The 27890-nt window shown below is 32.4% G+C and overlaps 1 protein-coding gene across 2 annotated transcripts in view; it reads right to left on the bottom strand.

Moving 5' to 3' along the window:
• Positions 1–981: 981 nt before the first annotated feature.
• ASZ1 (ankyrin repeat, SAM and basic leucine zipper domain containing 1) overlaps positions 982–27890 on the bottom strand; it is a 48951-nt gene continuing 22042 nt past the window's right edge. Inside the window, exons 5-13 of one of the 2 annotated variants that reach the window (XM_008705798.1) lie at positions 14235–14346; positions 13583–13717; positions 12307–12431; positions 11288–11363; positions 10241–10297; positions 9196–9305; positions 5511–5616; positions 4575–4688; positions 982–1134 (exon numbers count right to left, since the gene is read on the bottom strand). In XM_008705798.1, coding sequence (XP_008704020.1) covers positions 982–1134; positions 4575–4688; positions 5511–5616; positions 9196–9305; positions 10241–10297; positions 11288–11363; positions 12307–12431; positions 13583–13717; positions 14235–14346 — 988 coding nt within the window. The remainder of the gene's footprint in view (positions 1135–4574; positions 4689–5510; positions 5617–9195; positions 9306–10240; positions 10298–11287; positions 11364–12306; positions 12432–13582; positions 13718–14234; positions 14347–27890) is intronic. The other variant, XM_040644071.1, reaches the window with a different exon arrangement.

Raw genomic sequence — 27890 nt, 5'->3', positions numbered from 1 at the left:
TAAGCACGGCAGTAAGTCAAGCAAGATTTAACTATTATATTCCTGTGAAATTGGGCCTGCCTTTTTTACCTTCACTTTTAAAATCTGAAATCATGATTTTGATTTAGAAAAAAAATCAAAATCATGTATTACTTCTTTAGATTGATATGAGGAATTATTTGCCATATGCCACTCACTTTCATAACATCTTTAAGAATGTTACACATAGTACATGTCATAGCTCCCATAGGTACATTACATAAAAATTTTAAGGTACTCTGTGCTTTCTATACTATTGTCTAAATTTTCTTTTTAAACTTACATTTTAAATATTTTCCCTAGGTTTTAATCCATCATTCAAAAATTTTACATTTTATCTTTATCCTTTGAATTCTCTGAAATAGTTGCAAAATTATTAATTTCCTAATGTTATATAACCAAAAAATTAAATTAAAAATTCCTTATAATAATGGAAGGGAAAAATAAGGACTAAAAGAATGGTATGGACTTATGAACACTTTGCAACTTCTTAAGATTCACTGTGACAAAAGAACGGTTCTTTTTTAAAAATTATTTTATTCTTTTCATCATGATAAGTGCCCTCTGTAAGCCCCATCACCTATTTCCCTTATCTCCCACACACATCCCCTCTGGTAGCCACCAGTTTGTTCTCTATAGTTAAGAGTCAGGAACACACTGTTTTTATATGTCAAAGAATATTAGATAAAACTTTTATTTTGAATGTGATTTAGAATCATAGAATCAAACTTAAGAATCACTTATAATTTACTGCTTGATCAAAATTAACATAAAAATATAACAAATTATGCTTTTAGCTCAAACTGACAAACCACTTTCTAAAGAAACTTCTGCTCTATGCTATCATAATTTCTCCTATGGAGTATCAGCAAATAATGTAGTTATACTGTACCACAAATAGTTAAAAGCAACATTTGTAGGTAATTTGAATTATACATACAATATTCAAAACCAATATTAGGGTTATTTTCTCTGGAAGGTTAGCTTGCAAACAAAAAGAAGGAACCCAAATCCGCATACTGTAATAGCCGTCCTCTTCAAAATTCTACTATTCCATGTAGATACTTCTTCCATTAATGGTATGTGAGTTGGATCGTTTTCTCGCTCATTTTGCAACTAATATTTAGTATGAGAAAATGAAAACAGTTAATGTACAGTACACTGAAAATACCTTTGATTTTTAAAATATAATATCCATGTTAATTCAGTTGATGTAGAGGCAGCCAATGTAAGATTCCCATGGAAGATTTAAAGTGAACAAATATGTCTTAAAAGACAGTCTTTTTTTCCATAGGATCCTATCACGGTAAATTAGTTTCACATTAAGAATAAATGCTTTCATAGTTTATTACATTTTAAAATCATGTTTTTTGTATCAGGAGATAAAGTTCCTTGAATGTTTCTGCTTTTACCTACAACCAATGACAATTGTTATTTTTCCTTCTATAAACATCAAATGATTTCTTACAAAAAAGTGAACCATCCTCATAGTATACCTACAATACATGAAATTTAACAAAAACTAGAAGATTTGAGGCTACTGCTAGAAGTTTAATCCTTTATTTAAATATAACTGTAGGAACAAATACTAACAAAAACTTGAGTGGTTCTTTTAGGACTTCTCAGCAATGAAAGTACATGGCTCAGTCAGTTTCTAAATACTCACATATAGAACTCCGTTGCTAAAGAAGGCCCCCCCCAACTGTGTGTGTGGGTTCTGTGTATGTGTATGAGAGAGAGAGAAAGGGGAGAGAGACAGTTGATGGGGGAGGGGCAGAAGAGGGAGAATGAGCAGAAGCCAAAAGATCTTCAAAAGATAAAAAGAAATCAGGCACATTTATAGAGTGATATATACTAGAAACATCCTGGGCTGGAGTGGTGACATAAATATTTTCAACATTAGCAAGAATAACTACATCTAAAATCTACAGTGTAAATATTTAATTTAAAAGGCCTGCAAAATTAATTTTAAATTTACAGCAGAAAACAGACTTCAATGCCAATCTCATTAATACTGTATTCTTGGCCTAACTTCCAAATGGCTTCATTCAGTAACAGATTCCTTTTTGACACTGATGCTCCATTTACTGAATCCTGAGACAGCCATTCCTTTTATTAACCAATTATTTAGAATGACCCTTTCTGACAGGAGCCTGTCAGTGTGTTGCTATGAAAGAGAGTGATGTGGTGCTAAGTCTAGCCTTGACCTCTCCTACCCTCTCTCTTTGTTACCTCCATACACTTATCTATGGTAACTCATATTTTTTTTAAATTTGCTTCAGTTATTATTGGTAAACAAGTATCATAAGCTAAACAGGCATAATAGCATACTCCCAAATCTGGAAGCCTTCACAGCTCTCTAAATCAAATCTCACTATGGTGATTACTACTTTAGACTAAGCCAGAAAAACCAATGTAATAGCTTGCTTAAAAGTTAAGACTTTCCTGAGCAAAGAACTGTATCTGCCATTATTATAAACCAATAAATGTATTTTCAAGTTTGGTTCTTATATAGAAATTATAAATTCAGGGTAGAGAAGGCCATAGAAAAAAGACTTTGTTTAGCTAAGGAAAGCTAAAATTTCTCCTTATAGGTACACATTATTAAATATCAGTACCTGACTGAATTATTTATGTTTTAGAGTCAAAGTCACCCCTAGAGTAGTGTTTCGTAATTTCATTCCTTTAGGAAAAACCTGTCTTCTCTAATTTCATCTCAGGCTTCTTTCCCCCTCCCCAAATGTTTTTAGTTCATTTTGGAGAAACCAAATAATTACCAATCCTGAGGAAAAGATGTCTTGGGGGAATTTCCTACACTATAAACATTAAAGGATGATGCTTTGCAGGAAGTATCCTTACATAGTCCTTCCAAATTTCTCCGGGATCTTCATGAAAAATACCATGCTAAGTAAAATCAATACCATTTTTCTTCACTTCTTCAAGATGATGAAGGGAGTGAAGATGAGTGGTGTTATAATTTTCATGTTGTCAACAAGTTCAGAAAATAGAAAATCAGATGTTTGTACAAGAAGGTTTGTTTGAGGAGTGGTGTGGGTTAAAGGAACACAAAAGTGGAAGGACTGTAGTTAGGAGACTAACGGGTAGCGCAGCTGCCTGACATACAGCAGGCACTCTTAGGCCTGTGAACGAATAAATGTCAGAGATAATACAACTTCTAAGATGCCTCTTTCTCTAGAAAGGAGGTATCTTCTACAAGAATTTTGAGATACACTGCTCATTTGCCCCATTTAAAATTTATTTATTCCCTTATTATTTTGTAAAATTTACTTCACAATTTTCTGTTCACTTCTTAAAGACTCCTTTTAATTGACACATATTAATAGCTAGGATGACAAATTACCTGGAACATGTATGTATAAAGTTGATTTTGAGAAGAACTTTTTTTGATAAAATATTAATGAAAATATCAAATGACTTACGGGTTGAAGCTATACAAATTAAATGCATCATCTAACATTCACTTCAGCTATTTCAAAAAAAGATTATAGATACCAAAGGTATTTATTAAATAGACTAAGAGAACTCAGAAGTGCGTTCTTGAGTCAAATGAAAGTGTTTTCCTTTATTACCTATATTCAACAGAGTTCCCTATTGACTTAGATCTTGTTATAGCCAATTTTCCTTTTCTTTTTTTAAAAAGATCTTACTCATTAAGAGAGGGAGAGCACACAGGGGGAGTGAGAGGCAGACTCCCCACTGAGCAGGGAGCCCAACATGGGACTTGATCCCAGGACCCCGAGATCATGACCCGGGCTGAAGGCAGACGCTTAACCGACTGAGCCACCCAGACGCCCCATAGTCAATTTTCTTAAAGGGGGGGAATATCATCTGTCCTTAAATCCAGATATATAGTTCTATATGAATACAGAAACAACACCAAAAAAGCCCACACTCTTTAAGAAAGTCTAGAAAATAGAATATTTCATCTAAAAATCTATCTCATCAACAGAACTGATAAACATCATTTTCATAATTTTTCATCTGCATATTTATATGTAAGTAAATTTTACAAATATAACTTCACATCTTTAACAAATTGATACTTGACTTTCATTATTTTTTTTTGGCTGCATATCATTATAACAAATGGGTGTACCATAATCCGTTAAATCATTCTCCTGGTGTAGGACATTATGGCACATACAATTTTGGAATCATTAAAATGTACTATTGAAATGTACTATTGAAAGATACAAATATTTTTATGGTCCTTGGCACATCTTGCCAAACTATTTCTGAAAGGGGTTGTGACACCAGTCTCACATGAAAATAGCAGCTTGGTGAATAACCAGTAATGGGTAGGGTGATGCATTCTACCTTGCTAATTTAAAAGTTGAAATTGATAGATCTTGTTCTTTTAGTCTGCATTCCTATAATGACCCACAAAGTTTGTTTCTTATATTTATTTCTTCCTTCCTTCCTTCCTTTTCCCACTTGTTTAGTGGGAGCTTAAGTTGCTCTTGTCAGAACTGCTTCATCATCTGACATATTATTAGTACATCATTTTCCCCTTTTTAAATATTTAAAATAAATACCTTCTGAATTAAGTCTTTTAGTTTGCAGACCTCTTCACTCAAATCTTCAACATTACTAACCAGTTCTTCACAAACTGAAGTAAAATTCTGGGGAGAAGCCCATTCTAGTACTATCTGTGAATATTTTCAAAAGTTACATTTTCTTAAAGAATGGGAAATGACTTTTTACAACTTTATATCTACAAAAATTATACAGTATTCTCACCCATTAAATTATGTAACTGAAAAGCATTTTTTGTTCAGGATAAATTCTGACACCAAAAAGAAGTTAGTGATTTTATATCGTCACATCAGTTTCCTAAATACATTTACTAAATATATGTAGGTATGACTTTATGGAGACAAATATTTAGTAATAATAAAATTTATGGTGAACAAATAAATTCATGAAGGTTTTAAGAATGATATGACTCCTATATTAGTGTTATATAAAAATCAGAGGAAAACAAATGCATTAAAAATTTTTCACTATAAACAAATAGCTAAAGCCAAATCACATGAAAAACTCTATAAAAAAGTTTGCTTTTACAGGTCACTTACACTTTCTCTATTTAACTTTTCCTTCATTAAAAAACCCTATATTGATATGGTTTTTAATAACACTCAACACATTGTTTTGTTTCAACTTTCACTTAGGTCTCCTGTCACTTTATATTTTAAACAACTATATTGCCTTTAAGAACAAATGTTAAGTTCAATACACAAATCAGTTTAATTTTTGGTCTGACTCATTTTCCTTTTCCTGAGAACTAGAGCACAGCTTTCCAATTAATTAGTATATAAAAGAGTAATAATTAAACATATTGACTTATTTACATTTTATGCAATTTTGTAGATGAAAGATATAACTTTACTACATCACTGTTTAGAGAACTGTCATTAACTTATCTGGAATGTTCTTCAGCACTCATACTTTTCTTAACTTTTATAGAATACCTTGTGAGAATTTACAGGCAACTCAGTAATGATATTCTGTACAGCTGTTATTAAATGGCCACACTGTTTGTTTAATTTCAGAAGAAAGTTGAGGAACTCATCACCACTAAAGAGAGGAAACAAACAAATAGGAATCACTAATATGAGCAATTTACTTCATTCTACTGGGTTAGTTACTCAATGTCTAGTCATAATATTTACTAGATTCTTTAAAAATATTTATAGAATAGCTAATATGTATTAACTATGAAATAGACATTGGGTATACAAAGAAAACAAGTCTCCAATCTTGAGGGTCTCAAGCTTCAGCATGAAAAGGCAGACATACAATTATAATCTCATTATTCAAAGAGACATATAAAGAAGGAATACAAAAGTACCAATATTTGAGTATCTATTACATGAAGACACTGCATTGGTTATTTTACATTTATCATTCTTTTAATTCCTCCCAACAACTCCTATAAGGTAGATGTTAACATTAGCTTATAGCTGAGACATCTAAAACTCAGAGATAATGAACTCAGTATAATGGGATTAGAGAATTCTTAATGCTTCACAGAGATGGTACTTGAATATAAATTTACACAGTGTTAATGAATAAAAGGAAAATGCATACTTTTCTTGTGATGCATAATTTTCAGGGCCACCGAATATTGATAGGTACGTTGTAAAAAATCACAACTCTGTAGTATGCATTCATCACATACTATGTGAATGGCTGCCCACTCCCCACCCCAGAGCTGTACAGTATACCTGCTGTTAGAATATATCTCTCTTTTCCCTGTGCTATATGAGCAACATGTCCTGGGTAGGGTTGTTTCTCCAGCCTGTTCTCAGAATAACAACAAGAAGGAGATCCACTTCAGGTACAGCCATGATACAGGTACTCAAATTTTGTTATTATAAATCATTTAGATTTAGAAGTTATTATAAATCATTTAGATTTAGAAGTTATTTCTTTTTTTAAGTGTAGTGCTTTTATTTTTATTTATCTTATTTTAATTTATTTTTAATTGGGATGGATTAAAAAGAAGCATGGGGTGACAAATTATTTCTTACTGCAGCATGACATGGTGTAAACTAACTACAACAAAAGGCCATGTTTTAAAAATGTGAACTCAAGTATTGGGATAAAATTTATACCTTAAATAAAGGTCCTTCAAATAAAAAATAAAAATATCTGAAAAATTAAAATTACCACTACTCTTACCACGTAAAGATAATGACTAGTACTATTTTCTTCCAGAATATTTTCTTATAGCACACATTTTCTTCCAGTATTTTTCATATGCATATATACAACTGGTATTATACCTCACACTCCATTTTATATTTGCCTTTTATACTTATTATGAGTATTTTTTCATGACATTAAGTCTTAAAATAATTTGAAGGACAGAATAGAATATATTAATGCAATGTAATTCAACCATTCCCCTGATGTTAAATATTTAGAGTTTCCAATTTTAGAATGTTTATAAATAATAGATGTGAACAATATATTTTTACATAAAATTCTGTATCTTTTTCTTTTTGGAGGAGAAATAGTATTTCCTTAATGGACACAGTTTTGAGATACCTTTGATATATTCGAGTAAATGTCAGAGAAAAGGTCTGGACAGAAACTGTTGAAAATGTCAAGATATGGATGAAAGCTTACTATTTCGGTTCAAAATATCTGAAGGTAGTAATGAAATAGTTATTATTTTTAAATTGCATTCTCTAATTCTGCAAACATAGTAAGGCTAAGTTAAGTGTAGAAAAAAGTAAATGTCCTGTGCATATGTGTTTTTGTAACAGACTATTTTAGAAAATTTAACACATAGAAAGGAAGTATCACAAAATAAATCAGTAGCTAGATTGTTGAAGTCACATTACCAGAAGATTATAATCAATCAGTTCAACTTTTCCTGCTGTTAGTTTTCTTATGACTTAATGACTAATTCTTCTTTAAAGAATGACTTTGAACAAATGGGAAGTAAAACCTTTTTCATAACAGCATGTAAACAAAGTCTGTGATTTAATAACAAGGTCAAATTCCTGGAATATATGTCTGCCAGTTATATTTTTTAAAAAATTCAGCAGTTTTAATAAAGTGAACCATTCAGGATTCTGCACATTCTTTAAGTCTATTATTCCACAGAGTAAATTCTTACAGGCGACTGTGCCATCATATAAATAAGTTACATTAAAAATTTTAATTTCCAATTTAGTCACATAGAACTTAGAATATTCCTTCACAGAGACAAGTTAAAAAAATTAAGGAAAGTAACAGATTGAAGAAGTTTTGCTGATTTTAAGTTCTCACAACTGAAATCCTTTTAAATATTTAAAAGTATTTAGATATTTAAGAGTTATAATGTATTTTGAAACGATGATGAGGCATTATTTTGAATACAGATCATCTTGTTATAAGGAAAAAGATAAAGAGAAATAATTTAATTTTGCAATAAGCTTTTTAGAGAAATCTGGGTCATCTATTATCCCATGGAAAACTAAATCCTAAGATGTTGTGGAAATCTATCATTTATTTGTTTAATTCCTGTTTATTATAGTTGCAATGTTACTTTTAGATAGGATACATTAGTGCTGATAGTACTTCTTTTGTGAGTACATTTTATAAGACAGAACTTGGATGAACCTCAAGAGAATTTGGATGAGTGAAAAAAGCCAATAAAAAAAGGATACATACTGTATGATTCCATTTAGGTAACATTCATGAATGATATCATCACCAAGATGGATAACAAATTATTGGTTGTTAGGGATTGGGGGGATGGGTGTGGCTATAAGGGAGCAGTGTGAGGGAGCTTTATGGTCATGGTATGTGAAGTATACTGACTGTGGCAGTGGTTACGTGAAGATACACACGCAATAAAACTGAATAAAGCTATACATACACATACAAATTGAACACATGTTTAACTGGTGCACTACAAATAAGCTCTGTGGATTGTATCACACATGTCAGTTTTCTGGCTTTACTATTGTACTATAGTTATACAAGACGTTAAAACTGGGCGAGACAGAGTAAAGAATGCATGGGACTTCCCTGTACATCTCTTTGCAATTTCCTGTGATTCTATAATTATTTCACTTAGGAAGTTAAAGCAATTTACTGCCCCACAAAATATTAATAAAATCAAATACAATTATTTTTAAAATAGGCTTTAAGTTACTAATATTACTAATAATCAGTGCTTGACAAGTTTATAATATTGAAACCGAACTTTATATATTGACAACATAATTCCTTAAAGAGTAAGGATGAAAATAGAGCTGAGCTACACTGCAAATACTTTCTTATTGCCCTAAGTGAAAAAATTACTACTCTGAATTTTCAACCTGACTCTTGAAATGATTTAAAGAGAGTAAGAGCTATACTACAAAAAGCATGAGATCTTATATAGTTCATTTAACAAAATGCAATGAAAAAATAAAAGAATGTTTCTAAGTGAGTTAACAAGAAGATGCCTTGTTTTGCTTTTTGGTAAATGACTTTATAAAAATTGATGTTATAAAGTACCCCCCACTTCAGAATACAATATATTGTAAAATGAACTATCCATTTCCTTGGGAAAATGACAGTATCAAGTAAAAAGACTCAGAAACTATCAAAATTAAACTTTTTAGTTCTTTTTTAAGAACAGCTGATTCTAAACAATATTAATGTTAATTTTACCTGATTTCCAACTTTGCCACTTCAGGTAATTCTCCAAATTTTATATCTTCTACTTCTAGTTCTTTAAGAGCAGCCAGAATTTTCTGCTGATCTCTACTGGTAATTCCATTCTAAGTAGAAATAATTTTAAGGTGCAACAGGACAGTCATACTTGGGTAATTTAATATTCAATATTATAAAAGAAGTTTTCTACTTGATTAATTCACATCTTGAAAAAACAAATACATATGAGAAAAATAAACACAATGAAAAATAGATGGTTTGCTTTTAACTCTGACAAGGTTACATCATTAAAATGTTTAGATATATAGTGACTATAGCCAATTTTTTGAAAAACTGGGATTCTAAAAGCAAATTACTAGATACTAAAATTTCCAAAACCACCACAGTAAAACAATTTTTCCTTCAAAGTATTATTTAAAATATTATCAGTGATTAAATGAAGATTGTCTTCCTTTGTCTTTACCTTTAGTGTTAACTAAATTTCCTCTCCTGGATTTAGCTAAGTAGTATGTGTATTTTGACTTCAGTAGTAATACTGAAGATTTCAAGTCGCCAGTGTATTCATGGAGGAAGATTATTACTTTTTAGGTATTCTATTAAAGGATCTCTAATATTTCCCAAGCTTATTTTCAAATTGTTACTTAATAATCCTAGATGACAAAATAATAGGTCTTGGTCTTTTTGAGAACCTAGCAAAAGGCAGTATTTGGATGACACATATGCATACCTATGTACACAAAAGCCACCTCATTTCTAAGCTGTTTTACAAAACTATTTCAATTAAGAAATGAAGCACCAGTTTTAGTTGAGATGTCATGATTAAAGAAAAAAAACCAACTCTAAGTCTTTAAATGTTCTTAAAGGAACTTAATACTATAACAGAAGATTTTAAATATGGTTATCCGTAATCATATCTAATGAAAAACCTAGCAAAAGATCATTTACAGTCTTTACCCCTAGGATTTTTAAAACAGAAAATAAAAGCATCCAGAATTTTTTAAAATATGAAATAATGTCTGGAGTTTTTGAAGCTGATACTAACCTTTGTAAATTCATCTTTCCTCATGGTCAAAAGGTGTCTTAAGGTTATATCCCTTTCCTGTAGAAAAGAAAAAAAAATTCCACCTTTCAATATAAGTCAAACTTTAGAAAGGGAAGTAGACAAGTGTCATAAATTAGTCAGTTACATGCTGCCCTCCTTGACAACTTTCAGTTCTAAAAGAGGATAGGATATGCAGGTACAGAACTACACTACTGGGTAGACAGTAGAGTGTCGTAATACGTACCTTAAAAAGTACAAACATAGCCAGTTTCCCAGATTCAAAGAAAATCATAATAACTTATATTTGCTCACATAAAAGACAGCTTTATAAAATTTGACAGAAATTATATTTTATGAATATTTTAAGTTTCTAACTGCATGTTACACAATCAATAACATTTAGTTTTACTCACTATTTCTCAAATAGGAAGAAGTTTCTAGATTGTACAATGAAGTACAATTCTGAACTACCTAAACAGAATGTGCATATTCCTAAAGAGAGCCTATCTTAAATAGTGTTTTACTGCTTCATATCAGCTGAATGGCTGATAACTGTCATCTATTCAAACCCCATAATACATACCTAAAGTATCTATAACAATGCTAGGCATATGATCTAATTTAATCTCTATGACAATCCTAAACTAGGTATTCTCATCCTTATGAGAAAAAGAGATTTAAGTAACATATTTCAGTTAATCATTAGGCAAGAATCTGATACCAGATTTGTTTGACTGAAAGTCATGCTTCTAATATTCTATATGGGAAGATCAACTGTGAAAACAAACTAAGGGCTTAAATGTACAAGGAGGAGTTCTATGAAGTTTCAGGCAGTGAGTAAAAGCTGTTTATTCCAGCCAGATTCAAATTTATATAAATTTCTAGAATAACACATTTTTCAAATGTTTTTAAGTTTAAAATGGGATCTACTACAAATTATGGAGAAAAGTACACTTGGCACTTTTATATCAGCATGCTTATGAATTAATATTTAGTTAACAGAAAAACATACATATGTAACTCACTGTAGCTCACACAAAATCTTACCTTTAATAAATCTGTCATATGTTCAAGTCCAAGACCATGTAAAAATATTTCCAGATCTCCAAATGCTGTATATGAACTATACATATTTATAGCAATGTCAGTTTCAGAACAGACTATAAATGCATAATCAACATATATTTATAATACAGAAAGAATAAGAATGAATCTATATAGAACACAGTTACAAATGTGCACACTAGACTTATGTTATATCAAAGAAATAAGGAAGGTTTCTTGAGTGAAGATTAAGTAAACACAGAAAATGATGACAGTAAAATGTAGCTCATCTTTCCTGAGAATGAAATTAGTTGCTTTTATGTACGTTCCTTGCAAGGTCTCTATATATGAAAATCTCTTTAATTGTAGGAAGTAAATATTTAATAATTTTAAATATGGTAAGCAGAGAATAATTTTGTGGCCATGTACTGAACTGTGTTCAGTAAAAAATGTATTTTTAATTTTAGCTTATAAAATCAGAAATCTAAAAAGAATTAGAAAGCAAGATGCAGTCTAGTTTGAACACTAATAAAAATATAATCTTGGACATTTTTGGAAATAAATTTCATTGTTGATATTTTATTTAAAGTCCGAATTTATTCTCATTACTGTTAGTACACATATATAAAGTTTTTCTAAAATTCTGGAGAAAAAAGCATTTAAAATGTAGACAGTTCTCAGTGATATTTAAAATGCTTGTGAAAGTGTAAAATATATTTTAAATGTCATCACATTTACTAAAACTTCTAAAAACCTGCATATTTTTTTTTAAAGATTTTATTTATTTATTTGACAGAGATAGAGACAGCCAGCGAGAGAGGGAACACAAGCAGGGGGAGTGGGAGAGGAAGAAGCAGGCTCACAATGGAGGAGCCTGATGTGGGACTCGATCCCAGAACGCTGGGATCATGCCCTGAGCCGAAGGCAGACGCTTAACTGCTGTGCCACCCAGGCGCCCCTAAAAACGTGCATATTTCTTACTTATTTATAGGTATTTTGTTGAATGAAAACATGTTATTTACCTAAATATGTGATCTTTTTCTTTATCAGAATCTGTTGTCAGTAGTTTACAAATAGTCTCTTCTTTAGTTAGCTGTTGAAGCTTTCCCTCCAATGGATTTAAAGTTAAAGAAAGAAAATTGAAGATCTGCAAAAAGTTAACAAGTCATTCAAATATAGGTAATATTATTATATACTATCACTTAGACTTAGAATCTAACTTTTCTGTAAGTTAGGGTTATGTCACATAATCAGCCAGAAAACAAAATCAAATCTCTTTAAAAAACAATTTATGACACAAAATAATCTTTGATGTTCATAAGTTTCTTAATATGTCAAATTCAGTGTCATCTATCCTAAATTTAATAATGCAGTAAACTCATTAGAAGTTTCCAAATTTTCAAAGCTTAGAAGAAAAATGGTAGATTTCTTTTTGAAGTTTCACAGGGCGTTCGTAATTAGTAACTACTCTAGAATAATTGTGGAAATGAAGATTTGAGTTAGAAAATGAGAGACATGTTTATCAGATTGATTAAAAAATAGAAAACGTTATTTTCCATGAAGTAAAAGTGGCATGGTCTGATTATGTAATGGAACTTCTGGAATGCTACATGCTTCCAAATTCAGAAACTCAGGTTTAGATGCTCTTGAACTGTATGTTAGTTTTACTGTTATACTGTATTTGATCCTTGCTTAGAAATTATAGGCCTTTGGCCAAAAACTTTAATATTCAGACTAAAAGTTTATATCAGTAAAGTGATTTAATGTATGGCAAATATTTATTATTGACTTTATATGTGAATGACAGTAGATCATCTACCCAAGTATGTTATCTTTATTATATACCTTGTCACATGTATAGGAGTAAATGTAGCTTAAAGGATTTAATTTTTAAAATATTTAATATGTATTAATTAAAATTAAAAAACAACATTATAATTACACATTCAAATTTTGGCATTTTACTAGCTTTCTCAAAACACTAGTTAATTTTTAAAAGTCTGGACCAGTTTGAATTGTTAAATGGTCTATTATAATTTTATTTCTAGGGCCAGAATAAGACTTTATTATTTCTTTATATAGCTTTTAAATTACCACATTATAAATGCCTCTTATTTAGTAAAAATGAATACTCTAGTAAAATAAAGTTTTCATTACCTGGCCAAAAGAAAATTAGATATTTAAACATTTAATAGTAGCCAGATACACTATTATGACAGTTGTAAGTTCTAACAAAATAATACAAAATTTCTGAAATAATAATGTAACATGCCATAGAAAAATTAATAGATAGGATACCTCTAGATGTTTATTTCTTTTTGCAATCTCACTTGGTGTCTTTCCATCTTTGGTCTGTAGCATTTTATTAGCTCCAAGTTCAAGCAACTTCAAAACTACATTTTTATGACCCTGACGTGCTGCCCATGTTAAAGCCTGTAAGTGGGGAAAAAGAAGATTGTTTAAAGAGAGGGAGTGTATATGAGACAGAAAGGAAAACTTTTCAACAGTATTTATGGCACAATAAAAAAGTGAACATGGTTAATTAACAGAATGATGCAATCTCTTCATTTTACAATATAATGTAAACATATTTCCAAAGTTGTAATTGCAAAGCAGACTGCCAGTGCTCACTGATTTTATAAAACCAAATAACGTTTTACATAGTCAAGTGATGTTATAGAATGAAATAATTTATCTGCTAATCACTGAACTGTTTTCTGTAAAAACGAATTCTCCAGAACCCAGGCTTTGTTGTGTGCTGCAGCTTCTTGTGTCAAGGGTAAGGACAAAAAGAGTCAGATCCTTCCTTTTTTTTTCCATTTCAGCTGTTTTCTTCACCAAACAGCTATTATAACCCAGCCCCTCTGTAATTTTTACTTCTTAAAAACTTTTTTGTGGACTACTGATAATGACAGGATATAAAAAGGAACATTGTGCAGTCAGTTCTCACAGTATAACCATTCTCATCCTGGGTATTAACTTCGGCTCCATGAGCAACAAGGAGAGCAACAACCTGAGGATGACCATCTCGGGCAGCATACATGATTGGAGTCATAAGTCTCCTGAGGAGGAGGAAGAAAAGAAACATCTGTGTTAATGCCGCCATTAACAGCTACTCAATTTCATGAATTTCATATCCGATACCAAAGTATTGTTTTGAAAGCAAAGGAAATGAAACCTTTTAATAAATCAGATGATTTAAAAATCCGATCTCCCAGCAAATAAATGTGAAGACACTTTTAAAGTATTGAATGCTTACACAGCACCCTCTAGTGAAGACATGTGTTTAAAAAAATCACTAAACAAGCCATACTTTCTAATATGAGATTTCATTAATTTACATATTCATATAGAAAAATATCAGAGTACCCACAATGCTTATTCAAGGCATATAATGATGAATGACACAAATAAGGTCTCTGTCCCCTCAGCATTGCTCATACTTATTAAATGCTTATTACATTTAATAAAAATAAAAGTTTAAAATTTTCTCTTATTTCTTAATGTAGTCCATTATGATTTTATTTTAGTTTAAGTCTGAAAGAATTTCACCCTGACTTGAAGTCATACTCTAATCAAGAAAGAGATTAGTTTAATAGTTTAGCCAGACTCTAAGACTATTTTCTGAGAGAGCACAGTGGTTTCCCTATAGTGTGTCGTTTCTCAAAATAGAGATTCAATCCCTTTCCTCCTGGAAGTTGGTCAGCTTCTGGTTCAATTACAAAGGACACCAGAAAGATTCTATTAGTTCTACGTGGGCTGAACTTAGTCTCATGGTCTGTTTTAAAGGAGATCTGGCATCTGGGCTCAGTCTTCCTGAGTTGCCTCAAATATCTGATTTATATACAAAGAACTTCACAAAAGAACAACAAATTAAGTGACTTCAGAATTCTATTTTAATCTCATTAAGGAAGTTCACCTTGGTTAACTCACATTACATATATAACCTATAAATTTCTCTATAAGGTTTGTTAACATAAGGTATATATCCTGAATCTGATCACTTCACATTAATGTATTTAGCACAAAAAGATTCACACACTTCTTTCTTCTATTTCCTAGTATATTACAATTTCAATGTTTTCTTGGAAATTATATGCTAAGGTAGCTGTCAAGCATTGCCTCTTCTATCTTGAGTATCTCCTACATAATGGCTTCTTCACCCAGACAATCTTTGCAAAGTAAAGAGTGAATTGCCCGGATAATTGAAGAAAACGTGGAAAATACATACAATAGAACAAAATTATGAGTCAACTAGTCATTCAAATTCTCCACTAAGTCTAAATTAAACATGTTGATGCCTTTTCTTAACCCCACCTTCCCTGTGACACCCCAGATCTGCTCCTTCTAGTCCTCCCTATTTCACAAAGCTACCATTGACCACATAACTCAGGCCTATGACTAAGAGTAATTTATGACTCTTCTCCATGACTCCATTTATGCCTCTTGTATATGGAGTCATCAGCTGGTCCTGCTGGCTCTACCTTCATAATATGTTCTGAATTTAACCACTTTGCACTATCTTGTTAGCTACTATAAGCAGTCTAGGCCATCATCATCTTTCTCTGATGTATATTATTGAAATAGCCTCATAATTGCTCTCCATGCTTCTGCTCTTGACCACTCAAGAGTTTATTCTCTTTGAAAATGAAAAGTTCTTTCCCTTCCAGGGACTATGCAAAGGCTATTCCCTCCACCTTTTCCTAGACCTTCATATTGCATACTCCTTCGCCTTATTTAGATCCTCATTAGGAGGAGAAAATCAATAAAATTGACAAGCATATAACCAAATTGATCAAGATAATAGAAGACACAAATTACCAATATCATGAATAAGAGAGGTGACATCAATACAGGTTCTCCACAGTTTAAAAGTATAAGGAAATATTATGAACAAATTCTGCCAATAAATTAGACAACTTAGATGAAATGGACAAATTTCTCAAAAGATTCAAACTACCTAAGCACACTAAAAAATAACCTGAATAGTCTTAGATTTATAAAAAATTAAATTAGTAAATAAAAACCTCCCACAAAGAAAACAGCAGGCCCAGAAGGCTTCACTGGTGAATTCCACCAAACAGTTGATGAAAAAACATAATACCAATTCTACTTAAATTTTTTCAGTAAACTGAAACAGAAAGAATCCTTCCCAATTCATCCTATTAGCAAGAATTACTCTAATAATAAAAACTAGAAAGAGGCATTGCAAGGAAAGAAAACTATAGACCAATAATCTTAACTGAGCATAGATGCAAAAATTCTCAACAAATTTTGGCAAATAGAATCCAAAAATACATAAAAAGGATAATACATCATAACTGAGTACAATTATCTGGGAATGCAAGATTGGTTTGACATGTGACATTTGACCAAAAAAAGAAAAACCACCAGATTATCTCAATAAACGCAGAACAAGTATTTTACAAAATCCAACATCTAATAAAATTCTTAGCAATGTAGGAATAGAAGAGAACTTCCTCAACTGGAAAACCTTATTGCTAACATCATACTTAATGGTCAAAGAATGAATACTTTCCTCCTAACATCAGAAACAAGACAAAGATGTTTGCTCTCAACACTTCTATTCAACATTTTATTTCAAGTTCTAGCCAGTGCAATAAAACAAGAAAAAACAGGCATCTAGATAGAAAAAGAAGTAAAATTGTCTTTATTCACAGATAGCACGGTCCGTCTGTGTAGAAAACCTGATGGAATCTACAAAAAAAAGTACTAGAACTAATAAATGAATTAGCAAGGTTGCAGGAAACAAGATCTAATGGAATACACACAACATTAGTTACAATTATTATTTCATCTTGCTGAACTCAATGATAAGCCAGCATTGCATAGAATTAAAATCAACAGGGCAGAATCATTTCTTTCTAATTTACAAAAGTCTAGTTCATATAGTTCAACCCATATAAAAAACTTACATGTAAACACCAATTTAGAACACAGAATCAAGATTTGGTAACCTCAGCATTGACTATCAATTTGGAGAAACAAAATCATTATGCAGGACTGGGCAGTTACCTCATTCACTGCTCAAGACAACTTTATAAAAGCAGAAATTATTCTCACTTTAGAGATGAGAAAACATAGGTTGGGAAATAAGTAATTTTTACTGAAAGATCACTGTTGGTGTGTTATTGAAGTAATATTGTGTGTTTATTCCCCCTTCCCTGCCAAATCTCCTGAAAATTACTTTTATAATCTATCCTGATATAGAGAAATCTGAAGTTCTTTTTCTAAATTTTTATGTATTTGATTATGAAATATGGGATAAATTTCATAAACTCCACAAGATGGCAAAATTGGAAACCTAAATAAAGTTGGCTAAAATATAATCTGAAGGAAGTGACACTCTGGCAGAGTATCCAGAGGTGACATGAAAGTGTGCATGTCCCATTTGCTTGAACTTTGTAAGTGAAATTTCTGATTTTGTACTGAAATTTGTTCTGGATTTGCATAGAAAATTGAAGTTGTTTGAAATATCAATTTCTCGTAGAATCTTGGAAACCAGCAGAGATTATATTTTTGGTCAATTCACATGAACATAAATTGCATCTTAGAGATGCTTACTTCCTCCTAGATAAGAAAAGTACCGGACCAGCATAGTTTGCTTACTAAGAAGCTTCAGATTACTACTGAAAAATGTGTTACAAAAATGTTGCATTGGTTTCTTTTAAGAAAAGTTTAATTTACTGAATGGAACAGCAAACTCTTATAACAGGGTCTACATTACCTAGAAGGTTTATTACTTAGCTTCTAAATAGTTACTGATACCATCAGTAACATTGCATGACAATTTTGAGAGGGGAGAGAACAATTCTTCCAGTGGTTTTACATCTGTAGAAATTTGTAACATCTGTAGTTTCCTGCCTGTTACTGATTAACAAAATCTAAATGAATTATTCAATCTTACAAACTCTTATGGGCAATCTTAAGAACTCTTCAGGGAAGTTATAAAACTTTATAATAACAGGTCTACTCAGGTGACATGGTAACAATTTGTGCTACTGGTAACTTTACTTTCAATATTAATTTCCATCTATTTCCCAAGATTTACTGTAAAGAATTCTTTACTTCCAATTCTCTCTTTAAATCATTGCAATTTTGTTCTGTCTGTTCCTTCTAACAAAATTGCTTTGGCAAAGGTCAAGTTATTTGGACACCTTTTATTTTTCTAGCACTTAAAAGTATGTATTTCAAAGGCTTCTGTCCTCAATGCTTTTGCTTTTCACTGCATAAACACCATGCCTGAATGATCTCACCCACTCTCCTAACTTTATTGCCTGCTGAATCTGTATCTCTAGGCCAGGCTTTGCTCCTGAGCATCAGATTATATTTGTCATTGCCACATGGGTATCCTAACCAAACACATATCCAACACATATCCCAATCTGAAGTCACCATCTTACCTCCAACACACAATTCTCTCTTATTACTTACCTCTGTGAACAGCATCACAATCCATGCACTGCCCAGCTCAGAAACCTGGAATTTATTCATGACTCCTCATTGTGCTTTCATATCTAAGTCAGCATTCCTGTGAATTTTACCTCCTTCCCATCATTTTATCTGTCTACTTTGCTCTCTCTCTCCTTCTTCCATGTGTTTAGGTCCTTATCACTTCTTACATGGATTACTGCCTCCTTGTTTCTAGTCTTTCTTCCACATTTGTGAATCTTGTCAATTTACCGTTCCAAAATTTCAAGGTTATACCTATGATATGTAAGTGTATCTTTCATGCTAAGTGCTCTGTCTGCCATTTCAGCATTTGCAATCCTACTCCATCCTAAGAACAGACTTCGGTCATATCTACAGGGCATGGATTCCAATTTTTCTCTCCTCTGGATGTCCTATATTCAGAGCACTCTGAATGAAATGTCTTTTCACTTTTTTTCATCAACAGGCTTTCTCATAATCTACTTCTAAGGCTTCATCTTAAAAGCCAACATTCCCCAGTTTTTTGACGCTCTACCTCATCTTAGATAGCAATCCCACTCTCCTCTGTTTTCTTAGCATTTTGTGCTTAGTTTTATCATCAGCTATCAGGTCAAAATGTATTTGTTCATCTCTTTTTTCAACTAGACTGTAAGTTCTTTGAGGATAATCCCATTAGCCTGTCTCTGTATCCACATCCAATCCACACAGTAACTAGTATAATCATGTGTTTCTATGTTTTGTGTCATGCTTACATTTAATACAGACAGGATTTTCTCCTTATCTAGTCCATCATTACATGTGTATTGAGTGTATTTTTAATGCATCTATGTCCTTACTCATTTTAGACATATTAGATATCTGTTGAAATTTCCTGCTCTAATTTTATTTTGATCTACATCTACTTAAATTTAATAGATTTTGATTTGTGGATTTAGTGGCCATGTAGTCTAGTGTGTACAGGTTTACACTTGTTGTATTTTCATTGATTTTGCCTTTTATTGTCAAACAAAATTCTTTATTCTATTTACTGTATTTAATATTAATAATAGCTGATGTTGACAATCTTGATTTCTGTGAGTCTGCCTTCACTTGCAAAGGGTTTTTCATATTCCTTTTTTTGTAAATACCATTTAGCCATCTTTTGTTTTTTAAGCCAACATCTCAGTTGATAAATTCAGTCCATTCTCATTTAGTGTAATGACTGATAAATTCATTGACAGTATTTCTTTTTTGTTTTGTTGGTTCAATAAACTGCTATTCATTATATTTTTCCTCCTTGAAAATCTTATGATTCTTCTTTTCCTTTTTTTTTTTTTTTTTAAGATTTTATTTATTTATTTGACACAGAGAGAGAGAGAGGGCGCACAAGCAGGGGGAGCGGCAGGGAAAGGGAGAAGCAGGCTTCCTGCTGAGCAGGGAGCCTGATGCCAGCTAGGTCCCAGGACCTGACCGGAGCCAAAGGCAGCACTTAACTGACTGAGCCACCCAGATGTCTCTGCTTTTCCTTTTTTTTTTTTTTAAATGTCATTAAGCATTATCATCTTTCTCTGCTCTTAGTAAAAAACATACGACCCTGTAATATGTAAGCAAGATAAGATCTATTTCTCCTAATCAGACTATGGTTTCCTCCACCACCATGCCGTAATTCTCCCATGCTTCTACTTTAATAGGATAAGACCTTTTGAATACTCTTAAGTTCCTCTTAGGTTGCTCCCAACTCTTTGTAAACGATAGCGCTTAGATTTTATTATCACAATTTAGTACTTATTAGAGTTTTACTTACAGTTTGTCTTGTCTGTTTCCAGACTCTTTATTTAGCACTCAGACTCCATATTTCTAGCCTCATATTATCCATTAACTACACATGTATCAAAGTTCATCTCTCTTCACTGCTTCTTGTTTTCATCCTCTGCCTTCATGAGGTCTCTGTTCTGGTTCTTTTTTTTGTTTGGTTAGTCTTTTCTCAAGTATTCTCCTCAGAGGGGGCATTTGGGTAATGTACTTTCTGAGTTCTTGAATATTCTTGAACATTTTTCTTTTGCCCTGTCAGGCATATGAGAGTTTGGCTAAGAAAAAGATTTTTAGGCTGTGGGCCTTTATCTAAGGGAATATGTACTTTCATTCTTTTCTACCTACAGCTGTGCAAATGAGAAGTCTGATGCTACTCTGACCTTTTTACTTCTTGTTAAAAACTTAATTTTTTCTGCCCAGAAGCTTGTAAAAATTTCCTCTTTGTTTTTTCGAGTTTACACATTTTAACCAGAATATATGCCTAGGTGTGTCTTTTCTTCTTTATCAATCTAAACTAAAACTCAAGAACTTTTCCAATACGCAGTCTTTTTTTCAATATGCAGTCCTAGAGTTTTCAGCTCAGGAACCATTTCTTTTTTTTCTAGAATGTGTTTACTACCAATCTTGCATTTGTTCTTTTTTCTTCCCTGAATTTTGAATTCAAATACTACATTTTTTTTAAGTTCCAAGAGATCTTTTTCATGCTGCACTTAGATCTCCTTATGTGCTCTTAATTTTTAATTCAGGTATTCACCATTCTCTGTCAGCAATTTTACTGTACTAGTCAAGCAAATATTTTAATTACAAATCCTTTCTCTAGCTGCTGGGAAGTTTTTTCTGTTGCCTCTTCAAAACTCAGATCTAGTTGCTGAAATATTTATTGAATTTTTTCATCATGATAAGCACACTCTTTAATCCCCATCACCTACTTATTCCATCTCTCCCCACCTCCCCTCTGGTAAGCATCAGTTTGTTCTCTATAATTAAGAGTCTGTCTCTTGCTTTGTCTCTTTCTCATTTTTTTCCTTTGCTCATTTGTTTTGTTTCCTAAATTCCACATGAGTGAAATCATATGCTATTTTTCTTTCTCTTACTTTGCTTAGCATTATACTCTCTAGCTCTATTCATGTTGTTACAAATGACAAGATTTCATCCTTTTTATGGCTGAATAACTCCACTGTATGTATGTATATATATATATATACATATGTGTATATATATATATATATATACACACACACACACACCACCTCTTCCTTATCCATTCATCTATTGATATGGACACTTGGCTGCTTCCATAGTTGGGCTATTGTAAATAATGCTTCAATAAACATAGGGGTGCATGTATCCTTTGAATTATTGTTTTTGTATCTTTGGGGGTAAATACCCAGTAGTGTCATTACTGGTCATAGGGTAGTTCTATTTTTAATTTTTTGAGGAACCTCCATACTGTCTTCCACAGTGGCTGCACCATTTTGCCTTCCCACCAATACTGCAACAGAAGGTTCCTTTTTCTCCATATCCTTGCCAACATTTGTTGTTTCTTGGGTTTTTGATTTTAGCCATTTTGACAGGTGTGAAGTGATATGTTACTGTAGTTTTTTGATTTGCATTTCCCTGATGATGAGTAATCTTGATCATTTTTTTCATGTCTATTAGCCATCTGGGTAGGTCTTCTTTGGAAAAATGTCTGTTCATATCTTCTGCCAATTTTTTTATTGGATTATTTGTTTTCTAGGTGTTGAGTTACATAAATTCTTCATATATTTTAGATACTAACCTTTTATCAGATGTGTCATTTGTACATATTTTATCCCATTCACTAAGTACTTGTTAGTTTTGTTTCCTTCACTGTGCAGAAACTTTTTATTTTGATATAGTCCCAATAGTTTATTTTTGCTTTTATTTCCCTTGCCTCAGGAGACATATCTAGAAAAATGTTGCTATGGCCAATGTCAGAGAAATTACTGCCTGGGCTCTCTTCTAGGATTTTTATGGTTTCAGGCCTCACATTTAGGTCTTTTTTTTTTTTTTTTTAAGATTTTATTTATTTACTTGACAGAGAGAGAGACAGCCAATGAGAGAGGGAACACAAGCAGGGGGAGTGCGAGAGGAAGAAGCAGGCTCCGAGTGGAGCAGGGAGCCCGATATGGGGCTCGATCCCAGGACCATGGGATTACGCCCTGAGCTGAAGGCAGACGCTTAACGACTGAGCCACCCAAGCTCCCCATACATTTAGGTCTTTGATACATTTTCAGTTTATTTTTATGTATGGTGAAAGAAAGTGGTCCAGTTTCATTCTTTTGCATGTAGCTGTCCAGTTTTCCCACTACCATCTGTTGAAGAGACTGTCCTTTTTGTACTAGTCATTCCTCCTTTGTCTAAGTTTAATTAACTATATAATTGAGGGTTTATTTCTGAGTTTTCTATTCCATTGATCTTTGTGTCTATTTTTATGCCAGTTCCATGTTGTTTTAATTACTACTACTTTGTAATATAACTTGAAGTCTGAACTTGTGATATCTCCACTTTTTTTTTTTTCTTAAGATTGCTTTGGCTATTCAGGGTCTTTTGTGGTTCCATCCAAATTTTAGGATTGTCTGTTCTAGTTGTGTAAAAAATGCTGTTGGTATTTTGATAGGGATTGCATTAAATGTGTTGATTACTTTGGGTAGTATAGACATTTTAACAATATTTGATCCATGAGCATGGAATGTCTTTCCATACATTTGCATTGTCTTAAATTTCTTACATCAGTGCTTTATACTTTTTAGAGCCACCTCTTTGGTTAAGTTTATTCCTAGGTATTTTATTGCTTTTGGTGCAACTGTAAATGGGACTGTTTTCTTAATTTCACTTTCTGCTGCCTTATTAGTGTATATAGAAATACAAAAGATTTCTGTATTGATATTGTATCTTGTGACTTTATGGAATTTGTTCATCAGTTCTAATAGTTTTTTGGTGGAGTCTTTAGGGTTTTCTATATACAGTATCATATCATCTGAAAATAGTGAGAATTGTATTTCTTCTTACCAATTAGGAATATTCTTAATGGCAGAAATCCTTACAGATTTTGAAAATCAAATAAATTTCTTGTGCAGTAGGTCCATAGTTTAAGAGCAGGCTATTCCCACCCTCCAGAAGTACCTGGAGCATTCTCCCTGCTTTCTTATCTTCCCAAATTCTACCAACCTCACCAGCAGAGCCAACTCAGCTCACCTGCATAGCTCCAAGTCTTTAGGAGTCTGGAAACCTAAGACATTCATGCAGGATCAACTTCACCCCAGGTCCATAAAACTCCTAATGTCAGGCTTTTATGGGATTAGCTGCTCTCCATCTTGACTTACCCCTAATGATTTCCCACCATTTTGCAGGGATGGGAACAAGCTGCCTAATGTCTCAGCAGTCTGAGGCTCAAAGAAAGGCAAGTAGCTTAGAGCTGAGAAAAAAGAGGGAGAGAAAAATGTTTTGGTGACAGTTTCCCAGATATCCTTGTGTCATGTACACAAGGGCCTTTGCCAATCCAACATATGTTCATCCACATTTTCATCTAGTATTTTTTATTAAGTGTTTGTGTGGCTTTATACTTTACTATTTTGAGGCATATAAAATAATTTTGGTGTGAGGTTTAAACCCAGCATTTTTTATTCCTTCAAATAGCTATGCAAGTCCCCAGCACTAAAATGATGATCTATTTTCTTCCTCTAGTTTGAAATGCTATATTAATCATATATGATAATTTCATATACTCTTGAATTCCCTTGCATTTTCTTTTCTGTTTTACTTCTAGGGATTAGCAATAGACAGCTTCCCACTAATCCCACAATGCTTTAATTATTGTGATTTATTTTTAATATAAGGCTAATTCTATAAGATTACTCTTTAACAAGAGGTATTAATTTTAAAAAATTACTTAATTCAGGGGCACCTGGGTGGCTCAGTTGGTTAAGTGTCTGACTCTTGATTTTGGCTCAGGTCATAATTTCGGGGTCATGAGATGGAGCCCTGCCTAGCGTGGAGCCTGCTTAAGATTTTCTCTCCCTCACCTTCTGCCCCTTCCCACCACCCTTCTCTCTCTTAAAAAAAAAAAAAATTCATACATATGCACTTTTTCCTAAGAACACTACGGTAATCTCTGATATGAGTTGGCTATCTTTCCAGATCTTAGCAAAGAAAAATAATAAATTTTACACTGTATAAACATATGCAGAAAAAACTGGTATTTTTAAACATAAATAATATCATGCTATTCATGCAATGCTTTGACTTGACAATAAATGAATTTAAGACTTTTAATTTCCCTCTGAGTATTGCTTTGTCTCAATCACACAAGTTTTGATATCAAGGCTTCAACAGTTCAGACTAAGTTTTACCACTTCTCTTTTGATTTCTTCTTTAATCTACAAATTATTGCAGTGTATAATTTTAAGTACCCAATTTTATGTACTGGAGAGGCTTTTGGTTGTAAAATTCTAAATTCATTACCCTGTAGTTAGTGAAAATGTTCTGTAAGAGATCACTTTCTTAAAAGAAATTTATTAAGGCTTCCTTTGTGGCCTAGAATATCACCATATTTTGAAAGCAATCTACACGTATTTAAAAAGAATCCATATGTATAAAATTATGTTACAGTTAGAATTTTAGATAAATATCAATCAGATATACTTGTTAAGTGTTTTTATATTTCCTATATCTTTATTTTTTGTCTGTTTTTTATTAAAATCTTCAAATATGATTACAGATTTTCTATCCTTTTAAAAAATTCTAGTAATTCCATTTTATATATTTTAAATCCATATATATTGAAACTATCTTGTTAAATTTTTGCTTTTTACCCCAGAGGTCCTTTTTGTCTTGGTTATCTACCAGGTATAGATATTTGCTAAATGAAGAATATAGTTTCTGATCATTTTATTTTCAACCATTATGTATTATTTTGTCATTCTTACTGGATTTTGGTTTCAGCCAAAATAAGAGTTACTATATTTTAGTCACTGAGTTTTACCAATTATATTACTATTCTCTTAATATGGTTAGACTTTTTTTTTAAGATTTTATTTATTTATTTGACAGAGAGAGACAGCGAGAGAGGGAACACAAGCAAGGGAAGTGTGAGAGGGAGAAGCAGGCTTCCCGCGGAACAGGGAGCCCGATGCGGAGCTCTATCCCAGGACCCTGGGATCATGACCTGAGCCAAAGGCAGATGCTTAACCAACTGAGCCACCCAGGTGCCCCAGTTAGACTTATTTCTGACATTGTGCTTTTTATTTACCATGTTTCCATGGTAAATACATACTTCCATGTCTCCTTTTCAGTCTTATTAGCCTGATCAAATTCTATTTGTTCTATCCACCCCTTACCCCCACCTCAACCCCTTGATCTGAAGGCTTATAATATCCTTATTTTAGTACTTTTAATTCCTTCTCACCTTCTTCCCAACACTCTTAATCTTACCATTTAACAAAGACTAACGTTAATCAATAAGTGTGGTCTCATTTGAAGAGTGAAGTTTACTTTTATTTTGCTTCATTCTCCCTTTAGCCACCCAAATTCCAAAACTGTTGGCATGGAAATTTAGTGTAACTTGTCATTTTATTATAAATGCTCTTTTCTTTTAAAAAGCTAGTTATTTAGACTTATAATGTTTATTAATTTCTTTGTCCAACATTATTTCTTCTGGCTTTATTTTTCTTTTTGCAGCTAACTTTTTAGATGTTATTTTAAACAGTCAGAAGAATAGTGGTTCTTGGCCAGGAACACTTTTCTATGATATACGTGAAAGCATTTTAGTTTACCAAAATGACTGGAGGGAGCTACTGGCATTTAATGGGCGAGGGCCAAGGATGCTAAATATTCTGCAATACACAGTACAACCTCACTCAAAACGTCAACTGCGCTTATACTGAAATAACTAAGTTTTCATATGCATGAAAATGTCTTTATTTTGCTTACACTCTTGAACGATAGGATAGCTAAATATAGAAATACAGGTTCAAAGTTTATTCCTCAGATCATTTATCTTCTTCTGTATATAGTTGTTATTAAGAAGCCTAATATCAAATGGTCATTTCTTGATAGGAACGGTCGTGATAAATTGCCTTTGCCACAGGTATCTTTTATGATTTTTGCCTTTATTATTGATATTCTCAAGTTCATTGTGATGTGTCCATATATTCTGATTTTTTTTTTAATTTTTTTTATTTTTTAAAGATTTATTTATTTATTTATTTATTTGACAGAGATAGAGACAGCTAGCGAGAGAGGGAACACAAGCAGGGGGAGTGGGAGAGGAAGAAGCAGGCTCATAGAAGAGGAGCCTGACGTGGGGCTCGAACCCGGAACGCCGGGATCACGCCCTGAGCCGAAGGCAGACGCTTTAACCGCTGTGCCACCCAGGCGCCCCCATATATTCTGATTTTTAATTAAAATGTTATTTATCTTTATCTATTTGTGTATGTGTATAAATCTTGCTTTCAAAGATCTTTCAATCCTAAGGCTTTGTGTTTTCAGTTTGAGAACATTCCATTCTGGCTACTATTACTTCAAATATAGTCTCTTTCATTTTCTCCTTCTGGAACTCTTATTAGATAGACATTAGAACTTCGGTGAGGTTCTCTCTGTATCTCATATCTTTTCCTTTGTAACACTTGATGTCATATTCTAGATTTCCTTACATTTATCTTCCAGTTTATTAATCAGCAATTCAGCTGAATCCCATCTGCTGTTATTCACATATACTTAGTTTTAATATTCAACAAGTTTCTTTTTTTTCATAATTCACTGTAATTGTTTGATAATATCTGTTTGTTATTTAGTGGAGGCAAATCCTTCTTTTGTTCAGAAAAATGAAGTCCTTTTTAAATTATTTTTTCCCACTTTCTCTAGTCTAAGTTACTCTTTTGTTGAATTTGTTGTCCCGGTTTTATGATGCTTGCATTCTCCAGATTTGATGATTTGTGATTGTGCACCATCTTCTGGCCTGAAAAGGCCTCTCAAGCAATGGAAGATTCAAGCAACCCTGGCCTCGCCTATCAGTACTGTAGTTCTTAGGGATTGCCAGAGAGGGTTCCCATCTGTTTCTTTCTTTAGAAGTTACTCCTTTTCCATTCCAGAGATTATTCCCTTTCCTGTTTCCAAAATAACTTTACTAATACTTTATGGATATCTAAAATTTGTTGTGGAGGGGCAAGACGTTAGCATTTGTTCACTTTAACATCTTGAAGTCATAAACCTATTTTTCAGAAAATTCTTGGTCTTTTATTTGGCCATGTTTTTCCTCTCAGAATTTGTAAAATCATTTCATCAAATTAAAACAATCCCCCACTCTGAATGAGATGTTTAATTTTACAGACTAATTTAGATA

The sequence above is a fragment of the Ursus maritimus genome, unplaced genomic scaffold (genome assembly GCF_017311325.1).
Source record: "Ursus maritimus isolate PB19 unplaced genomic scaffold, ASM1731132v1 scaffold_3, whole genome shotgun sequence".
NCBI classification, from domain to species: domain Eukaryota; kingdom Metazoa; phylum Chordata; class Mammalia; order Carnivora; family Ursidae; genus Ursus; species Ursus maritimus.
The sequence above is the reverse complement of the archived record's forward strand: the minus strand, read 5'-3'. Positions and strand labels throughout refer to the sequence as shown.